Source organism: Dromaius novaehollandiae, chromosome 1 (assembly GCF_036370855.1).
Source record: "Dromaius novaehollandiae isolate bDroNov1 chromosome 1, bDroNov1.hap1, whole genome shotgun sequence".
In the NCBI taxonomy this organism is placed as follows: domain Eukaryota; kingdom Metazoa; phylum Chordata; class Aves; order Casuariiformes; family Dromaiidae; genus Dromaius; species Dromaius novaehollandiae.
In genome coordinates this window covers 186,164,814-186,186,406 of record NC_088098.1, presented here as the reverse complement: position 1 = coordinate 186,186,406, position 21,593 = coordinate 186,164,814, and the positions used below count along the sequence as shown (strand labels likewise).

The 21,593-nt window shown below is 39.9% G+C and overlaps 1 protein-coding gene across 11 annotated transcripts in view; it reads left to right on the top strand.

Moving 5' to 3' along the window:
• Positions 1-21,593, top strand: part of ENOX1 (ecto-NOX disulfide-thiol exchanger 1) — a 360,126-nt gene that overhangs the window by 265,499 nt on the left and 73,034 nt on the right. For all 11 annotated transcript variants that reach the window (XM_064504830.1, XM_064504829.1, XM_064504833.1 and 8 more), the window contains one exon: positions 11,934-12,146. In XM_064504830.1, the coding sequence (XP_064360900.1) occupies positions 11,934-12,146 (213 nt within the window). The remainder of the gene's footprint in view (positions 1-11,933; positions 12,147-21,593) is intronic.

The following is a 21,593-nucleotide window of genomic DNA, read 5'->3' as shown; positions in this document are numbered from 1 at the left end:
GGGGTTCAGTCATATACTGGTACGTCCTACACTTTAGCTAGTCTTTCCAACAGCATATGAGGGAGTAGGACAGAACATCATGGTTTCCTTTGGGCAGCATAGATTCACCACATGAGCCCTATGTGACATGCTAAAAAGAGGTGAAGCAACACTAGACAACTCTTTCACCATGGCAAAAGGACAGTACATGTCATCACATCCTCACAGGTTAAATATGGGCTTGAGGGAAGCCAGCAGAAGATACGTGTATATGTACATAACACATAAGCACATGCACAGATATATATTATATATACATACGCACACACATATACATACAAACATATATATACATACATAGACACACACACACACCAATAAAACATTGGGGTTAAAGTCTCAGGTCTCTGGATATCACCAGCTTTGCTTTCCCACAGAAGCCTGAACAATTCATCTAAAGAAAAGAAAGATTAAAACAGATTTGCTCTTGGCAGGATTTACATTGAAAGATTTGTTGTTGAACAGATGCCTTGCAGTTTTTTTCCTCAAGGAAAGTCATGACCTCCCCATGGTACCCACTTCAAAAGAGTCCTGAGCTTTTCTGCTAACTCATGAGACATGAAGTGCAGGTGCCCAGCTTACAGGTTTTAGCTCCTGCAGTGCCTCCAGAACTTCACTGAACAACACTAGCTGAAAATCAAGCCAAAAAAGCTAAACATCTGCCATCCCAAGATACTGCTTTGCAATCACAGATGTAGACAACTTGGTCTGAATCCAAGCAACTTCTGTTGTCAAAATAACCTTGGAAATTCCTGACAGCAAAGAAAATCTGACTCTGAGCAGAGATGAACTAGGCTCACCAGCCAGTCTCCTGTTACAGTCTTCAGATATTTATTGAGTCTATAATAGAGGTGACAGTATCTTTCTCCACCTTCTGCAAACTGCAGCAGAAGATTAAAGAAATCATTGTTTTAGTGTGCTGGAAACTCTTGCCCCAGTATTGTCAGCATGTTCTTATTCACCTCATGTGCAAAAGTCACTAGATATGGCAGTAACTGCTGTGGGGGAAAATGGGTGAGAGAGTATAGTAGGATCTTTTATGCTGGTTGGAAACAAAAGTTCATTATAAAATCTCTACCGGATAATTGATAGCGGGGTGCCACATCCTTCTAAGTCATCTTCAGTTCCCTGTTAGTGAAGTTAGACTCTGAAGATAGATGGTAATCATCCTTATCATCCTATAACAATAGTGCAAAACATCGGTATAATCACATAGTATTTGAAGCCCTGCTTCAGATAAAAACATAGTGATTTTCAGTAGTCATCAGGAATTAAATAGGACACCTCAAGGTTTGACACAGTGCTCAGAGACCTCTTGGTCACAGAAGAAGTCCCTGAGCTGCCAATTGCTGAAAGCTTGAATAGCACACTAAGGAGTGTATGTTTTTTCCCTAATTACCCACTACTGCCCACTATCAGAGGCATGTTACTGGACAAGCTGGATCTTTTGCCTCACACATACAGCTATATTTATGGAAGAAACCTTCATCTAGCAGCTGACTGTAGTGCTAATCCCCCAAAATTCTCTCTGCGACTGAAAATCAGTTCCAGCAGTTTAATAACTGTATAACGAGGCTCTCTCTAAGCTGGCATGAGCCCCATCTTGGAATTCATGGGCAAGACAGAGACAAGTAAGAGGTCTAAAAGTCAGATTTCAAAGCCTGAGCTGGTCAGCTTAGGCTTCCTTTAGTTAAAGGGATGAAGTAAGAATTTGACCTATCCTACATACAACCCTTAAAAAGAGGTGAACTGCCTGTCTCAGTGAGCATAAAGAGAAACTATGTTGTCCAGATCAGACTTGTACTTCGACAAATATCTTCCAGAGCTGTAAGTGAGAGCAGCTGAGTCCTGGCCAAAGAGAACAAGTAGCCGGTATGACAGTCAACAGCATCTACCACCAGCAGCCTAAGTTTTATCAATATCCAGCTAGACATACATGTCTTTAAATACTGGCTTTAAATACTTATCTAAAATGTGTTGGCCTTCTCCTTATTAAACCATGTTTTATCAGGACTTTATAAACAGTGAGTATGGTTTTGCAAGAGAGCCAAAACCAGTTTTTTTATCATCTGAGAGAAAGCTCATCTCTAGAGTCTCCATATCTGTTGTATGATCGTTAATTTCCTAAGATAGAGGAGTGTGATTCCCCTAACTCATCCCATGTTTAATAATGTTTTAAGCTGTTTGGTTGGCACTTAAACAGTGTCATGGCAAACTTTGTCGTACAGAGAGGAGCTGTTCAAATCATGGGTTTTGCCTGTGATGGGAAGGCAAATGTCTTCTCTGGCACTGCAAATCTTATAAAGGTCTGACTTGCCGTAAGACCAATGGTCTGTCTCATTTGCTACACTGTTTATGACAGTGGCCAACAGTAAATGATCTGGAGGAAGTTATAAAACCTCAAAACACACTTAACCACATGTAACTGTACCATAGGGCAGTATTTCTTCCTGACTCCAGCTGGAAATGAGCTTATTCTTTGAAAGAGTGATCAGCTAACCTTTCATTTATGGTGTGGGAGATTGGCATGTGGCATGTTCAGGACGTTTGCTCGCTGCATTTCCAGAAGGATATTGGAAAGGATGCTCTAGGGACTGGGACAAGAAATAGGCTCTGCATGACCTAGATGTTCATCCCCTGTCATTTGCTTTTGTTTATCAAGAAGAGAGCAACCAAAGCGCTTCTGGATCCTATTGCTAGGTATGGCCAGAAAGGCCACCTATTTTGTCTCTCAGAAAACTTGGGATGTGCGCCTGAGAAGAACTGCTGCTGTAAACTGATCTTTGTACTTTTGTATGCCTTTGTGGAAAATCAAGTCCCCTCTGCCTTGCCATAAGATTTGCAAACAGCTGTAAACAGTTTGCTATTACCATTATGCCCTCTTGTAAAATATCCAGATGAGTATTCAGGAAGTAGTCTAGGACAGTCGCTACTTAGAGGTATTTATCTTCCTTTCTCTTTTTTTTTTTTTCTTTTTTTTCTGGTTCCTGCAGCAGCATCTGAAATAATGACCTATACCATGAAAACTTTTAAGAATCAGGGCCTGATGTTTATTTATGGAGAGGCCTTTTTACATCATCGTAACAGTGCAAAATCAGTGCAAGGGTACTTCATTCGCATTTTGAAATTCCCTGTACTTTTCCACAGCAAAGCTGAGGCCTCCTGTCTCCCAGATGAGAACTGAGGTCTCAGATTCTGGGCCATTTTGGTTTGGGGATAATGAATCTATGTTCAGACTTTCTAGGCTTGCTTCTCAGTGGCCCCAGTTAATGCCTAACCCCCAGCAAATGCCCCAGTCGCATTTCACGTAACATCACATTTTTCTTGGGAAAAAGCAGTTCTCCACTCCAACAGTCTGAAATGCTGCCCAGAACTCCAGGCTCCTCTGACACTGTTGATGTTGCCAGGTGTTCCCATGAAACAGCAGACTGAGGAGATAATGGACAGTGCTCAACACCAAGTTTTGCATCCTGAATTTTTACATTTGAAAGTATTTTCTCCCACTGCGCAAGTCCCCTTACCATGCCATGGCACCAGTAAGGAGCTTCACTGAAAATAAGAACTGGTTGCTCAGAATGGACTGCCTGGTGGCTGGGACTGGGAAGATGCCTCCAGTGCATGTCAGGCCTCATATACCTGCAAAAGCTTGAGGGTTATGACTTGTTCTCCGTTTCCTGCTGACTACATACCAGGCTCCAGGCCCAAATCCCTTCATATCTAGAAAGAACTTGCTCTGAACATTGATTTATGCAAAAGTAATTGGGAATAGCAAGGGAAACCAAGTAAATTATAGAGCAGTGCAATTCATTACAAATTGTATTTTCCTATTGTCCCCTTTCACTACGTGGCATCATCTATCATTGACAGTGACATTATCTATCATTGCCAGTACCTCATGTCTAGGCCTCATGGATCTAAGCCTGCAGCTCTAAAAATATACTATAAAATATACTATAAAAATATACTATAAGATATCCAAAAACTGTACTATAAAATACCCAAGCTACTTACTCTAACTGATTAAACTCGAGTTACTTCTCAAGCAAACTTGTCATACCTTCTCACACCAGGGCTGTGCCAATCAGTTTTTGGTTTGTACCAGTTATTTTAGGTTTGCAAGCCAGCTGACAAAATAAAACCACTGTTTAATTTTGCATGAGAAGTTATTTTTGTTTGTTTGGGGGTTTTTTGACCTTCCAAAACACTGAAGTAGATTTTGATGGGAAAAAGAAAAATTAAAAAACAGCACAATTTGTTTAAAAATGGTAAAGGAAAAGATTACTTTTTCAAAAGGTATTCTTCAAATACACTTTTTGACCCATATATTCCAAGATTTGACACAAAAGTGTAAATAGCTTCAATGAACCATATCTGATTACTATTGAATAAAATAGCAGCTAAGCCTAATTCCAGTTAATTAAACTTTTGGCCTCTTTTCTGAGATCCACCTGCCTTCAGTAAAAGTCTATGTTTCCTTGCTGAAATGTCTCAAAGACTTGATAGATGTGAATTCTGGGAAACCAAGGTCTTTTACAGTGAATTGTGACTGTAAATCTGATTCCTCCTTCCTAAAAAGCATTTGAGGTCATATTATAAAAATGTGACCATTTTTTCTTCTGGTTCATTGCAGCTTTTCTGTTTGGTGTGTGTCTTTCAGATTTTTGATTCCTGAATATTGAATCACATGCTTTATTACAGCACAGTGAGATGTGTCAGTAGATATTTGGGATCAAATTTGCATATTCTGACATCTGTTTTCATGAGTGCATTATAAATGGTTGAGTAATGTGGAACCCAGAACATCACATAATGAGAGCGAGATAGGCTGAACATGTTGACCTTTTATCTTTAAGTGGAATTCTGCTCTGTCAGGTACATTGGAACAAATCATTTTAATCTGTGTGCTCATGACACTTGTGTTTCAAAGCAGAGTTTTGAACATTATTATATTCTTAATTCAAGCATATCTATACCTAATGGTATCATCTCCAGAAATTGCTTCTTGCAAATAAGCTCTTTTAAAATACTACATCTGTCTTATTTGCTGCAGGTAGTTAAATAGTTCCACTATCTAACAAAGACATCTTTTCATATCTGAGTATCTGTTTTTTAAATATTTTGGGGAAAGGAGACATAAACATCTGCAAGCCATATACAATACCCTGGTATTTACCTCCCTTTTAAATGCAGTGTCTCTTTATGAGTGCAGGAAAATTATTCATGTGGTTTTCCATTAAAAAAAATATAATTTGAAAAATTGAGAAGCTGCTTCTTTGCCAGGCACTGTATTATCCCCTGAAGAGAGAACAGATTGGAAATTTAAATAAATAGATGGCAGTTACAGTAGAATGAACTAACTGGGGATGCATCTTGTGCAAGATTCAGGTAACATCAAGCCTGACAATCTCAACCCTTGCACATCATTTGAAATATAAACAACATTTAATTGCTTGAGAAACAGGATATTTTACTGAGAAGAAAACCATACTGCTTCATTATCACTGTGTACTTGAGAGCCAGACTTCTGGAGTGCTGCAGAAGCAGTGTGGTTATCCAAGGAGGCAAGTCTCACATAGAAAGGATCGAATTCAGTGTGAGCCTATGTCAGAAAGGGGGGCAATGCTGAGATCCTCCTAGCAAATCCAATGAATGCCAACTTTAATTGCTGCTGAAGGAATCCAGACCTTTTTTTATCATAATCTTTTTTTTATTAGTAGTATATCAAGACAGAGACCTATAACAGACATGTTTCAATGCTTTAGTGTCAAATCTGTTCACTCACCCTTCCCATTTTTAGATCATCCTTTTCCCCTTCCTTCTTCCATATGCCGCTGACATCTGTTGTGACACAATACATCTGGCTCAAAGAGCCTCACAGAGGGGCTATGAGCAGGCGCATCGTGAGGACACTTTTGTCTCCTGGCAAAAGAATTTAAGGTGGGTTCAGCTATCAATGGCCTGGTAACCCAGTTCCCTGGGTACCTTGCTCTGTAAGCCTGAAAGAAAGATGTTCACTGTTAAGTATGTTACTAAAAGCGGTCTTCCCTCACCTAATCTACACTATATCAAGGCAAATTTTAAGGTTTTAATATAAACCCATTTGATTAAATGTACAGCACTGCAAAATGACTCAAGTTAATTACTATGAACTGGGAAAATGCAGCTCACTGATCTGAAAGTTTGTGGTGTGACTTTGAGAAATAGAGAGGAAACTCAATACCCTCATAATTACATTTTATTGGAAATAATGGCATCAGCAGGATAAGATAATGGATTTCTGTGTCTCACACCATACACCCACCTCTGAAAGAATCTTGTGCAATTTGAATTTGGAAGAGATTGATTACACAGTGGGGAGACATTTCTTTGGGGGTATCTTTCAGTGAATGTATATATATATGTATGTATATATACATATATTTAAAAATCTAGTTTCAGCTGATCATTTATTATGTAACTGGAAAGGTCTCTTGGGTATACAATACAGCTAAGGCTATTTAAAAATACTAAGGTGAATGACTAATCACTCTTTAAAAGTAACCCTTTAGCACTGAGAATCTGGATTCTCTGGTGCTAACTTATTATGCAGTGCCATTGGATTTAAAAAGTTATTAATTCCAGAAGCACCAGACTGATGTGTGTGTTGCACAATTATATAATTTACAATTATATAAGTTATTTGACCAGGGAAAAAAGAGGTTGAGGGTGGTAGACTGAAGACATGTTTCTAGGTCAGTGGCAGGCACTGTGTGCAGGAGAAGCTCTTAAGCCAAGAGAAAAATAGGTCAGCATTGTGGCACCAAATGTGTCGTGTGCTGGGAAGCAAATTGTTCCTGATGCACAGGGGATCTGTGCTGAACTTACTCATGAGTGAGGTTAGCAAACATTTTCCCTGGTTTGATTCACCCACACCAGCCACCTGCTGTGATTTGCTATTTTTTGTATCAAATTCAGTGTTTTCAGTTTAGAAATCTTAGTTGTAGGCTAATAAATTACCAAATCAGATGACAGATTGACAGTAACCTCGATCAAACACCCTCTCCCAGCTGCTGTGGTATGGACTGAAGAAGTCACCATCCTGAGCTGGCAATCACAACTTCCTATAATAACAGCACTGGGCTCACTTTGACAAACTGGAACTGGGCAGTGATCAGGTGGATGGACCTCCACATGGAGGTGGGCCTCCAGGCAGACCTGAAGGCAGCGTGGCCATGAGCAAAGAGACAGTGGAGAGCAGTGGGGGATGAGACGGGGGACGTACCATCCTCCTACAGCTCAGCTGCAGCTGGCCGAGGAGGAGCTGCCATAGACATATTCCATGAGCCCCTCCATACCCATGCTGTAGGACAGTCATTCTCAGCTACAGTGACACCTTCATGAAGTATTTGTTAACTGGGTTCCTAACGGTCAGGGCAGAACTTAGGGCACACTTACCCCTTCCTCTCTTACAGAAGGACCAGAGACATTTCCTTGCAAGTCTAGGAGATTGCACTGTGGGAGGAACATTAGGGACAACAGCTAATATGTGCTGCAGGCTCTGGAAAACACCACGGACCATAGGACAACATAGCAACATTGCTCTAATTTAGACAAGCCCCCAGTGTTGTGTGAATTATGCCAGACACATTCCAAACCTTTGAAGAAGTGCACGGCTGGGACGATAAAAAGCCTAAAAAGTCTAAAAGCAACTGTAGCCCCATCGTTCCATCATTTCCTAGTGAGAAGTACAGCACACAATCTCACTCTTTAAACATGGAAATATAAAGCTGTCTATGTTTGAAATATACCTGTAAATGTGAAAATGATAGTAATAATTGAATATTTGAATGCCTGGCTTCAGAGTCGTGGATTAGTCTATCTCCTTTCTTATGGTCAAGGCCTTAGAAACTGTCACCCCGTCCTGATAGCACCTTAGGCAAATAGAAATGAGTAGTCACAGAACTTCAGATTCTGAATTCTGCTCTGTGCTACACCGAGGAAACTCCATAAACTGAGAGTAAAATCTTTGTTTCCTACATTTGTCCCCAGTATGCCATTTTGTAGCAGTTCTTGTCGTAGCTTCTTCTATTAAGAAGTTTATGCCAGTTGGGGTTGCTTAGAGAGGGTCAAATCATAAGAAAAATGCAAAACATTTGTCAACAATTGTTCCTCTTCTTTCATAGAAATATCCCTAATGACAATTTTCCAGACAGCCCTAGGGATTCATTTTCTTTTCTTTATATTTCTTTTCATTTAAGACGTGAGCTAGGATTTAAGTGCCAAATATCTTCAGTTGATATAAGAGAAATTTGAAATATCTTGTCTCTGGAGGCCTGTAACTGAGTCTAGGAGCACCTGAAAATCTCTATCAACAGACACCCAGCAAGCTATCCTTAATAGAATAATAATATTTAAAAGAAATACCGTACATCACAGCTTACAGTACAACTGTAAACCCATGTGCTTACACAAATGCTGCATAGGTGTTCTGTAACCGCTATACATGTGCTATAGTTGTGTTTCCTCTGACCTAATGCAGGTGTCTGCTGCATGGATGCCTATATATGAGCAAGTCACTGCAGGCTCCCATTACAGCCAGTTGAGGGAAGCAGCCACTTCCAGGGCACAGTTCATCTCACCTTTAAGTAGATAGCTAAAGAGGACCAACAAAGCGTGTCCGAGAAGTGTCCATCTCCTTCCATGACTGTAGTGGGAGCCTGGGAGTACTAACTTAGATGTTGACATAAAGGAAATGAATCCTTCCCTATTTGCTTAAAATATGCTGTAACTCGGAGGAGAAAATATTTAAGTGCAAGGAATAATGCACTGTGTGCTCATTTTAAAGGAACAGTTACACACTGGAGCACCTCGTACACAAAGGAATCTGTTTTAAGATCGTGTTTTTAAATAGTATGTATTTCTGTGCATCCTACCCCAAGGGAATAATTTTGAACAAAATGAGGGGTTTTGTTGTAGTTTTTTAAAGAATGGCTGCAAACATAGGACAATTCATCCTCTGCTTATATTAGATTCCGTTGCTGTGTTTCTTCTGCTATTTATCTACTAAATAAAAAATTAATGAACAACCTGGTATAGAAATCTGATTTTCCAAGTGAACCTCTGATTGCTCACAAAGAGTCGCTGCTTTCTGGATAAAGAAAATTGATTCACTGTGAGTTGCCTTATGCCAGTCACCAAGTAGTAGACTCATGAACATAAAAATTAGAAACAAATGTGAAATAAGGAAATTTTAAAACTATAGAGAAAAGATATTATTTACTAATGTGCTTCTGTTGTGAATATATTATCCTCTAGCATTTTTAATGTATCTGCTAATTATGTAATCAATGAAGTTTCTGATTCTTACTAGTCAAAGGTTTTTTCTCCTGCTAGAACAGAGTCATGAATTAACTGTAACGGGCCCACAGACCTCTGCAGCTCTCTGACAATATAGTATGTTAAAAACAGCTTTTCAGTGTGTCTTTTTAAATGGGTTGAATCTAGCTGGCAGAAAGATGGCATGTTTATGAACATCTCTTATAGACACCAACTGTGCTTGATACAAACAAAACAAAAGGAGGGGTATTTTCATTTCATGTGGAGTGTATAGCAAAACAACATGCGGCCACGTACTGTGGAGAGATTAAAGTAACAAAAAGGGAGAATGGGTCTGTGCAACTGATTTTACTAATGCATCTCCATGAAATGTTTTTGTTCAGTTCTGTACACTGTTCCTTCGAGTGTCACAGCATTACCTCTTCGGAGGTACTTCTGCATATCGTTTCTCCCAACTTTGCTGTTGATGTTTTGACCTAGATTGAATGGAATAATTTAGTCTAAATGATACTTCAGTGTTGGGTGATAAATTACATGTGATGATACAGATAGTGATGTCTACAAGTTAAAAGAGGAACATTCAGCTGTAGTCACTGTATTCGCAGTCAACCGCACTCTCAGTGTTAACAGGCTGGTGCCATCCACAGGGTGACCTGGCTCTACAGTCCGTAGGAAATTGCATAGTAATATTCCCAGAAGCCATAACAGGTTATTTGTATTGACTACTGTGATTATAATAAACATTATGTTCCAGGAACAAGTTATTGGCGAATCCGTGACATCCAGTTCTCTTGTATTTCAGCAGGCTGAAGATTTTACCCAAGCTTGGGGAGTCTTACCCTGGTGTTTTTTTGCAATGAATACACTTTGAATGAGTCTTGTGTACATCTGGCTTTTCTGAGGTCCATGTTCATCTGACTTGATTCATCAGAGCCACTTAATATATATCTGCCTTGTCTGTATCCAGCAAAGGCAGGAGCTGGAGGCTTATCCAAGGGGACAACAGGGAAAGAAAAGACCCCTGACTGAATCTTCCTCCCATGAGACAATTACTTAATAAATGATGATGAAAAATCACAAGTTAATGTAAAGTAACAGCAAATACATCATGGTACCAAGAGAGGATGTTATGAGGCTCTTATTTTGTGAATTTTTTCAGGGATCTCAGATGAACACACTTACCCACTTGTGGAGCACAAGTCCTTTTGCTGCAGCTGCAAGCATGGTTCAGTTAATAATACGCTAAAGATTAGGCAATGTAAAACCTATTCTTCACAAGCTGTCAGCACAGAGCATGTAATTTGTCCTCCCTGTACTTTAGGTTCCTCTCCTTTTAGGGAAGTGATTAGTAATTTGGAATAAAAGTCCAAATCATCACTTAAGTACTAGTATTTCATTACTCTTTACTAGTATTTCATTACTTTTTTCACATGGAATGCAGTGCCTTACTTTGTTCCGCTTTTCTGCGTCCTTTAATGTGGTTGGTCTTAATATTTTCTAATTTTCATTTTAAATGTCTTTAGGTTATAAACATACTACCTCTCCCCACTGAAACTCTATACCTTCTCCTATAGAAATATATACAAACCATCTAAAATATGTGAAGAAATCTAAGCACCAAGGGCCAGAGAAAATATTTAAAATGATTTATTAAAAAAATGGAAGTTTAAAAAATAAAAACCTGGGGAAAAAATGAGATTGATTTACACAAAAATGGTTCCACAGGATGACACTTTTCTTGCAATTGAGTCTAAATGTGACTTTAAAAAAAAAATGTGTCCTCTTAATCCTGATGAAGCCAGAAGTGTAATGGATCCTGTGTTAAGAGTCTTCTGAAAAAGCTGACAGCACTGTCAGAAGAAATTAGATTACTTTGGGGGAGGGCACAAAATCTAGCCATGAGCTTTATTCATATTTTTGCAAGGAAATATAACAACTTTAGTCACCTGAATAGTAAACACAAAGCAGGGCTCCTTTAAAAAAGAGTATGTAAAACAACATAGAAAATATAGACACATCATCTGTTCAAAGCAGTTGCTTGTAATCAATCAGTGCTTGGAGCAGGAATTCAGCTTAGTCATTGTTCATAGAAAAGCTATGTTAGTGAAATCTGTTGACAAAAGCATGGCTGAGCCCAAGCTTCAAGACTGAGCTTTTGACCAAGCAGATTAACAAGGCCAGATTTCAGTTCTTCAATGGTTCTGATAACATAAAGGTGCCTGACAATCATTGTCACTGTCACTCCCAATGTAAAGTCATTTTATATTGCGAAAACAGCTTAAAGGGAGCTGTTGTGTAAGTGAGGAATCAGGCCACAGGGATTTTTTGAGGTTTTTTTGCTTTGTGTCATGAGAGCGCTGTTCAAATAATAAGAAGACAAGTCCTGAAGGAAGATTTATGGAGCTTCGCACGGTTGTATTGGCTTCCTATATTTGATAGAACAAAGGACCCAGAAGTTGCCCAGTATGATATAGTGCAAGCACGAGTTATGGTGATTTTAATGTGACACAGAGCAGAAAATGTGTTCTCAGCAGGATATTTATATCTGTAATTTAAAACCTGTGCTTTGATTGCCCTAGATGATAGCAAGTTTTCAGAGGCCATCACAGTGCTGCTTACCTGGATCGAGCGAGGCGAGGTGAATCGTCGCTCTGCAAACCAGTTTTATTCGATGGTGCAGTCGGCAAACAGCCACGTTCGCCGGCTCATGAACGAAAAGGCCGCTCATGAGCAAGAAATGGAGCAAGCCAAGGAGAGTTTTAAAAATGCCTTAACAGGGATCCTCACTCAATGTAAGTAACCCCTTTTTGTCCAGTGTCGTTGTAGTGCTGGTGGTGGTGGTGGTAGTAGTTTTTTTAATCATTTATTTGTTTGTTTGGGGGTAAGTAGTTGCAATGCAGTCATACTCTACTTCATATGCTATTTCATACTCTATGGCAATTTGGAGGAACAAGGACCATTCCTAAGAGCTTATTTCTCAAGGTGAGCAAAGTTTCAGTAGTTTTTTTATTAATAGATGAAGACATGCTCTAGGCATATCATCTACAGCTATGTAGACATAACGCTTCAGGAACGAACCAGACAGAAGCATCCCTGCTCTGAACAAAGATCATGCTTTACTTGGAGAGAAATGATTTGTAACCTGTGATTTGTAGGTATAAGAATTCTAGTTACCTAGGTCAATTACAGACTAGAGGACAATTAGGATATATATTTAGGCTAGGTTTAGGTCAAAGGAAGTAGGATTGAACAACTCTTATGGATATAATCACAGCATATCCAGTCACCTCCACAGTAAAAGAGTATGCTGTGCTGTTGCTAGCAGCAGCACTGCTTGGCTACTATGATGGCAGTATTAATTTGGCAGATAAACTGCCTTAAATATTTAGTGCTGGCAGCTATTTCCTTAGTACAGAAATACAATCAATGAAGTAACTTTAATGGGGTTCCCTCATAAAATAGTAATCAGGGTGCTTGCCTAGAGGTTTTCTTCAAAAGAAGAGAAGGAGAGGAGAGGAGAGGAGAGGAGAGGAGAGGAGAGGAGAGGAGAGGAGAGGAGAGGAGAGGAGAGGAGAGGAGAGGAGAGGAGAGGAGAGGAGAGGAGAGAGGACGTTTCATTGTTGCAGGGTTTGAATATGTCCCTGCAATACCTCCTTTGTATAATCCACGTGGTAAAATGACCTCACGCTGCTCAAGCAAGAGGCCTTGTAATTCTCATAAACATGGAGCCTGCAGCCGGCTCTAGTATGCAGATAAAAAACAGAGAGCAAGACAATCCATCAGATGGAGGCCAATGCAGTTGTTGCATTGTAATTTCTGAATCACACCCCTAAGCTTTACACAAAAAATAAACCCTAAAGGCCCTCCTGCGGTAATATTCTGGTACCTCAGGGGTCATCATTCAAAAGTTAGAGCTAAAGACAGATGCTTGGATGGACTCGCTCAAGCTTCCTGGGTTAGGAAAGTATCCCCTGTAAAGCTTCCTGCACAGGCGGTGGAGAGCTAAGCACCTCAAAAGACCACTTCAGGTCTAGTGCAACTGTGCTTCTAATTTCAGTGCCTTTAAGTTTAGATACCTAAACTTAGGAAGAAAGGATCTGGTCCACAGGCACCTGATTTCTGAGGACATATGTTCCGTGAGAGAAATTTAAAGACCCAGTAATATCCTTGGTAATTTGCCTAGGCAATGCCATCTTCCATCTCACCAGCTAAAAGGCAGTGTGAGGAACAGAGATGCAGGCACCACACATGGCTGTGCTGTTCAATTCACATCAGGGCCTCTGTGTTTTCATGTGCAACAGCCAGCTCTAGTATTCAGAAATGCCCTCTTTAGCTGCATTAAAAAAATCCCCTATTGTCAGCAGGCTGAACCTTAGTTAAATCTGTCTAAATTAGCCTGTTTGTCACCAACTGTTGTGCAACATCTGTCACTTGGAAATAGAGATGCCTGTAGTTTCAGGTGGAAACTTGCAGTTTGGCTATATGGTTTGCTTCTGTAATGTGCTGAATGTTGAACTTACAAGAACAGAAATAGGTCTGGCTTCAAAACATGAGTCTCAGAGTAACACTCACAGCAATGGCTGGGAAGGAGAGAGTTTCTGGCAAATCTGGCCTATGAGAACTAGGTCAGCGAAAAGACAGGCTCAGGGAAGTGTAAAACTCCGTGAATTCTATAAGAACAAATTTTATGAGCATTCCAGATGCTCCACATTGGTTATTTTATCAACATCATAAATACTGGCCATTATTAGCATTAATGTGTCTTATTAAAATTCTCTGCAATCTTGCCATGAACAGATGGATGATGTTTTGCTTTACACGTGTATATGACTAAGATAGCTAAACATGGAGACCGTGAAATGAGCTTCCACTTTTCCTTTCTTGCATTTGAGTTGATTTGAGGGACGTTTTTCATGCCTCCCTTTGCATTGCTTTCCCACACATTGACATAATTGGTTGTAACAAATAGTGTCCTTTATGAAGATGAATCTGATAATACTTGATGTCTAAAATAGGTGTGTGATCCATTAAGTTTTGCAGAGTGGTAAAAAACACTTTTGCTCTTCTGCAGTAAGGATTTAAAGGTCCCGTGTAATGCTGCATCTGTGTGGCCTTTTGACATAAATATTACAGAATTTTTGAAAAACTAACTGGCATTCCTCTGTCATGATCTAGGTGTCTAAAATTTAGATGTCCCGCTTTCAGCTGATCATTCTGGGCTTTCTTCACAATCATCAGAGGAAAGAAAAGCATCTCCAGGGGGTGAATCATCAGACCCACCTCTTCCAGTGAGATGAAATCTCTGCTGCCCATAGAGGACTCTTAGAGGGCATAACTCTGAACCAGACGTTTAACTTCTGCGTGACTGGTTTGGAGCAGATTAATCCCACTTACTGTATGGAGTCTTTCCATATGCAGAAGGGTGTAGTGAGAGGGAAGAATTTGGAGTTAGTTAAAAATGCCAGCATTGTATCAAACAGGGAGTATTATAGGAAGTGAAGAAGAAATACGTTAAGAAAATGGGCTTGAAGTGCACTCACCTGGAACACATACACTGTGTATGTGGGTCTCAGTATAAAATGCTTTCTTATTAATGAGGATTAGCGTGGCCAGAACATTTCAGCTTATGGCCTAGCCACTAAGGAGGTACAGGTATCGAAATCCCTGCTACAAATTTCTGCCTGTAGGCATTTAGAAGATTACCAAGAGGATTACCCCTAAAAATTTCGGTCGAGTGTTCAGTACATGGATTAATTACCTGACCAAGATACCAGTGCCAGGATAATCAGCAAAATAAAGTGTATTACAGCTGTCACACTGCCAATTTACAGCCCCTGATTTAAGTTCTACAGGGAGTCTGAGCCTTGTTATGTTGCTTCTTCAGTTATTTAAAGGATAAAGAGAGAAAAATGTCAATTTCCTTCTTTTTATTAAATTGTGTAGCTTTCCTAGATGTCAATCAGTGTTTAAAATAGGGATAGCTTTCCTGGATTTCTGATAGTTTTTTCTTTGCAGTTTGATTTTCTAAATTCTTCTGCTTTGCTTCCATAGCAGTTACATGTCACACTGCTCCTTGAACTTCCATGAATCTCCTTTTTTTTCCCTCCCAACACACCTTTTCATCCCAAGGCGTACTGACATTGATCCTCATGTTTTAAAAAATGGAAGCCCTAGAGAGACCCATATTGGGTTGTTTTTTAGACTACACCCAAGTTACAGTTCTCTCGTCTGACTCTCCCCTCCTTGCACCGTGCATTTCATCTACCCGTTACTGAGATTTCGAACTATTTAGGGCAGTGTCCCTGGACGACATTTTCCAAAGTGCCTATAGGGGAGTGAAGAACCAAAATGAAGTAGGTATCTGAAGGGGATCTAAAGAACTTCAGTGCCTAGTGGTTAGGACAATCTTTTGGAAAGGTGAAATATATGTTTGAATACCCTGAATGCCAGGGAAGGAAGTGAACCTAAGCCTTCCTCCTTCTCGAGAGCAGTCTAAATGGTGAGGGCTGGTGCTCTGAAAGGCGGGACTGACTTCCCTTAGGGCATTGGACAGAAGGCATTCAGGCACGTGATCCAGAAAGTTCCCAAGTGGATCCCTGCCACCTACAGTGCAGTACTTAAACTGAGAGAACAGCTGCATTTGAAGCACATCCTCAACCGAGGGATGTGCACACATAGTCTGGTTAAGCACAGACTAGTTAAGGCAGTGGCCTTTGTGCATTTCCACGTGTGAAACCCTTCCCCTGTATTTAGTAGGAAGCCTGAGCTTCTAACCCACCACAGTTGATTATGGACAGTCACTGGGATCTCTCAACTTTTATTAAAGGCCTGAGTGCCGAAATACCAGTCCAAGGATGTGGCCAGACAAATGGTTCATCCTACAGAATAAACTGGAATATAAGCTTGCAGAGTCAGATTCTCCACTGTAACTAATCATGGATGTCTCCGTATCTCCTGGTGGACATAAGGCTGCTCAAAGGGATCCCAGTGACTTTGGAATCAGTTGTAGTGATGGGTTGTCTGTTAACTTGCATCAGGAGGAAGTGATTTGCTACAGGTTCTCACCCCACCTTGGCAAGTGGTAATTAGTTCACTCTCAGTGAGTAATTTTTGAAAACGAGGCATAGATCCACTTACACATGTTTAAAGGTTGTGACCCTAAACTTTATTTGCAATGACTAAGTGACAAGCCTACTGTTGGCATTAGGCAAACAAGTGGCAATCCAGTATAGCATTCCCCACCGCTCAAACTGGGCCTGTATATACCAGTAGCCCATCCTGATGTTCCCAGGGGAAAACACAGACAGGCTGCATACCTACATTTCTTTTTTTTGTTTCAGATACTAAGCATCATGACATCACGATAAAAAGGAAAAACAAGTGATTATAAAAATTAATATACTTTACCAATGGCAGAATGCAATCCTCGCTAGAACTGCTGGAGTATTTGTACTGAAAACAGGTTTTGCCACTAGCTAAAAACAGAATATTGGTATCTTTTTCTTGGCACAGTTCTAATCATGACTAGGGACTGAATACTTGTAGTTTGGGGCTGTTTGGGGCAGTTTGAAAATAGGAGGATCCGTAGCTGTTGGTAAGAGTGGTGTTATTAATTCCCTCGCAAAGCCATTAGATCTGCCACTGAGAGCGCATCTGAGTGAGTCCCTGCTTTTGCCTAGACCCTCTGAGAGGGTCAGGCAAAGCACATCAATTTTCATTATGTCACTAGTATATCTTTGTCACAAAAGCCATGGTGGCGGCCAAGGAAAATCATTCTGTATATGAGTGGCATCCCAGCTTTTCAAGGGGCTATGATCAGAGCAACACAGTATGGTTCTCTGAATCTAACAGCTTCTGCATAGGCGTACTCCTGCTCTACACTCATACTGGGTGAAGAAGGAAACAGGGAAAGCACCAAGGGCTACTGGAGTATTGGGCATAATATAAAGCAAGGACACAGCATCATCAGTCAGAATTTTATGACAACTCTACACATCATTGCCTTGTGAAAATGATTTGAAGAGCTGAACTACATGGTGGAGATTCATAAGAGACCTAGTCATCTTATAGATGTTCTTCCGCTCTTGCTACCGAGAGAAACTAATTTTCACTCCATAGCTCAATATGCACAGTTACTTCCTGCCAGTAAGCTTATTTGCTTCCTTGTGCTCTTATATAGTGTATACAGATGTACACAGAAGTAGACACAAAGATATACTCATGGCTCAAGAAGTCCTGAAACCAAAGATCCCTTGAGTTGGGAGATGATGCAAGAGGAATTTCAATATCTGCTTAGCTTGTTGCTTTAACATCCTTAGCTCTTTTATTCACCATTTGTGACACAGGATGTGGGGCTAAATAGACCTTTGATCTGATTCAGTGTGGCCATTTGCAAAGAATAACCAAAGTTTTGAAGGGAAGTCTCTGTTTTTCCCCTCTTAGGAAGGTCAGGATTAACCTCTCTTGAGTTTTCCTTCGATACTGAAGGTCCTGAGTAGTACTCCGACTTTTTATCAGATGGCTGGTAGATATCCAGTGTAAGTTCCCCTCTCTTCCCACCAAGAAATGTGAAGTTAAATAATTCTGAAGGGAAATGCACTCTAAACAGTCTGAACAAAAATCCTCTCTCTTCTGGATAGTTCATTTTCATTCTCTGGTTTCTCTGGATACAGTTTAATCTGTTTTAACATTATCAGTGTGTTCATAGATTGAATCTGAATTTTTAATGCAAAAAAAGAAGAAAAAACTTAAAACCCCTTTTTTAGCTTTCTTCAAGAAGGAATTAGGATTCGGTTTGTTTTTCTCATTACAAGTTCACTTTAAAAGTTGTTTTGTTACTTTACAGAAGATAGAATTTACATTGATATGATGGTGGTTACTAAAATCACGTACCATCTTATCTGGTTTGCTTTAAGTTACCTACTGCCATCCTTTTTCTAATACTCCTTCCACTTCTTAGTATGTTCTCCAAGTACTAAAAATGCAGCCAGTTTCATTACAGATGTTATAAGCACACTAGCTAAAATTCTCTTAGCAGTCAGACTTTTCTGTATGAATTCACACTTTCTGAGTATTCTTTCAATTGCTGTGCATTAATAACAACTTCTAAAAGGATTTGCCTGCTCTTAATTGTCCAGTCTTACAGTCTTTCTTTCGTTTGCCAGTGACTAATTCAAAAATAGGAGCTTACTATATGTGCAATTTTTAGGTCATCATTAAGCTCTTTGTGAAAGAGATTGAGTCACACAATGTGTTTTTACAGTGCTGCCCAGATCTCAGTTGGTGCCATAGAGTGCCACTATAATACAAATAAAAACATTAATCATTCATGTCATTATTCCCCACTATTACTTTCTACCTTGATGTATTCGTAAAAAAATTAAATAGAAAATAACCTCCACAATCCATCCAGTCCCTTTTGATTAGCTCGTTTAGTCAGCATGCTGTTTGCTTGCTTCTCTACTGATAATTGGTCCAGTAAAGCTCAGCTGGGTATCTCTGTTCTTCCTTAGTTATCCACCCATTTTCTGTCACATGTACACATGTTCTCAAAAGCATTTCTATCCAGGATGCTGCTGCAGTGGCAGAAAATAGAGATGAATGAGTCCATTTCTATTTTGCATTCTTATAACCCATCGCCCTTTCTAGCAACCTGTAGTGTTTCAGATAGCTTCTTCCTTTGCGTTTCATCTTCTTTGAATTTCTTTGTTCCTTCCATTGTCTGTAGCCTTCACTCCACCTAAAGCCAATAGGAAACTCGGTATTGAATTAAGCACGGTCAGAATTTCAACGGAAGCCCTCGCCCTGTTATTTTAAGGCGCTTTTTTTTTTTTTTTAATGTAGATCATTAAATATGCATGGTGCTTTACATCAAAATAAAAGCACTGCCTCCTAAGAGATTTCAGTCTAAGGCCCCATTTCAACAACTCATCCCACTTAACTGGATTCTGCAGGATCTCCTGGACAATGAACCAAGGTTCAAAGCAAAGAGGCACGTGCCTGAATCATGGGGAAGTCTGTGCTCATTCTTAAGGTGCCCTGCTGAGTAGGGATGGAGGTAAGGGCCTGACGCCTCATATAACTGGCCTCTAAATATTGTATAGAAATAAATGATAAGGGATGAGAACAAGGCATTGGAGCCAGGAAGGAAAAATGGACACTTCACTCAAGAGCTTTTTTCAATTGGCTGTGCTCACATATCATGTGACCTGCATGTCTAAAACCTTTCAGGGTGCTTATAAATGAATGGATAGGCCTTGCAAGTATGAATATGAATATGAATAATCTTATGCAAATACGAGTGGTTGAAGTGCTTACTCCCTTCAGTAGGCACTACTCATATTAGAGCTTCATGTCGAATCAGTGGCTTTGTCCCAAATGGTGTAGTTCATGATGATGGCAGAGATGTTATGGCAGCAGCAACAGGGAGGAGTTTGGGACAGGGATAGAGCATTTGGGAAGGGAAGATGGACACACACAGCAAGAGGGAGCAAAAATACAGGAGTAAGATGAGAATGGAGGCAGTAAAAGAAGAGAGAAGGGGACAAGTCATGGTGTGCAGGGGAACAAAAGGTATGACAAGAAATGAAGAAGTAAATGTTACCACATAAGATGTGTGAGACAAGAGTTTTTGTTTAGACTGTCAAAAGATGCTGTGGCTGTTCAGGCCTCCTCTTCCACCTCCCTGATCCTTTTCCTCAGCAAAAAAACCCACATTATGCTAGAAACTAATACAGCCCTCCTGATCTTCTAGGAACATCTTAAGCTGCGATATCACTGGACATTTATTACTTAGAGAGAGTCCCTTCACTTAATGGGACCTGCCAGAGTTCAGTCACATTTATGATGTTTCTTCAGTTCAGGGTCCCCTCAGGGAATCTTTTGGGATAGGCATACATAAATAGTTGTTCCTACTCCTGCTATTTTTAAATCTGACAATTGAAAAAAGGTTCATCAAACCATAAATAACAATGATCAAGAAGAACAGCTAATGAAATGCAGTACATTGGGGACAGCATATAATCTAGTCAAGCTGATGAAGAAAGTAATATTCACTTAATCTTTCTTTGAGTTAATGGGTTGTTTTTTTTTTTTTTTTTTTCTCAGCACTAGGTCCATAGAGTCTTTTATATAAGGTGGTGGCATTAAAAGAGCAAGTACTGTGCATTTGTACCTGCCCAACTGTATCGTGCTGGCCTGATGTCAGGTTCCTGTTTGTTGAGAAATGACATGAAGGTGAAGTGGTCTTGTTGAGTCCAAGTGATTTATCACATGGCACCGTGCCAGCACTTGCTGTTACACCAAGCTGTCAGTTTCTTTGTTGTAAATTAAACCACGTTTCACAACCTAAAAGATTTTCAAAGCTTATTTTGTAGATGGATTTTCTAGCAATCCCTTGCAGGGCAAACTGGGCTCTATTTAATCAAAGCACATTATTTTATTTCAGAGTATAACAAGGAGTGTTCTTCAATTTCTAGAACAGTTAATTATTGAAATACATACCTCAGACAAGTAACTGTGCAGGTTTCAGTATAAATCCTGAAAATGTGGGGTTTTCAGTATTGCCATAGTGCTCCTTTCACTCTTCCTCACTGGATTTCTTAGTTGAAAAAAGAAAACAGGAAAACAACAGCTGCCGACACTGAGATTAGATCTCTTCACGAAACAAGGGATTATCATTTGTGCTGCAGGACAAGTATTTTTGGTTATGTCCTTCATTGATGTGAGAGAACCTTCTTCTTGCATCATGAAAAATAATTTCTTCCTGCAACACTCAGGCATAGAGCACTGTTAGTTACTCAGCCTCTTAATAACCCACACAAGCACATTTACTAGTACCACTCTGAGTCAAACTGGAAAAGGGAGAGGAACAGAGAGGGCACGATATACAGAGGTAGAGTTTTTATTTCATCTGAATATTTTTAAGTGTGTAATCTATATCTGAATAGGTAAATAGCTGTAATATTATGTTCCTACAACTCCCTTTTCCTAGAGCCATTTAAAAAAAACATCCCAGTTGAGAGGAGCATTAACAGTTTTTTGCTGGGGAAGTGCAGATGACCAGTTGGTGTTCAGAAAGCAAATAGGACAGCCACAGCATTCAAGCCAAGAGAGCACTGGGATCTGGGATGCTGCCATCAACCCAGACACACCTCCTCCTGCTCTCGAGCACTGTAGACCTAATCAAAGAGAAAGGTAGAATAATGTAATATAATTTATGGAGAGGACATTTAGGCTTG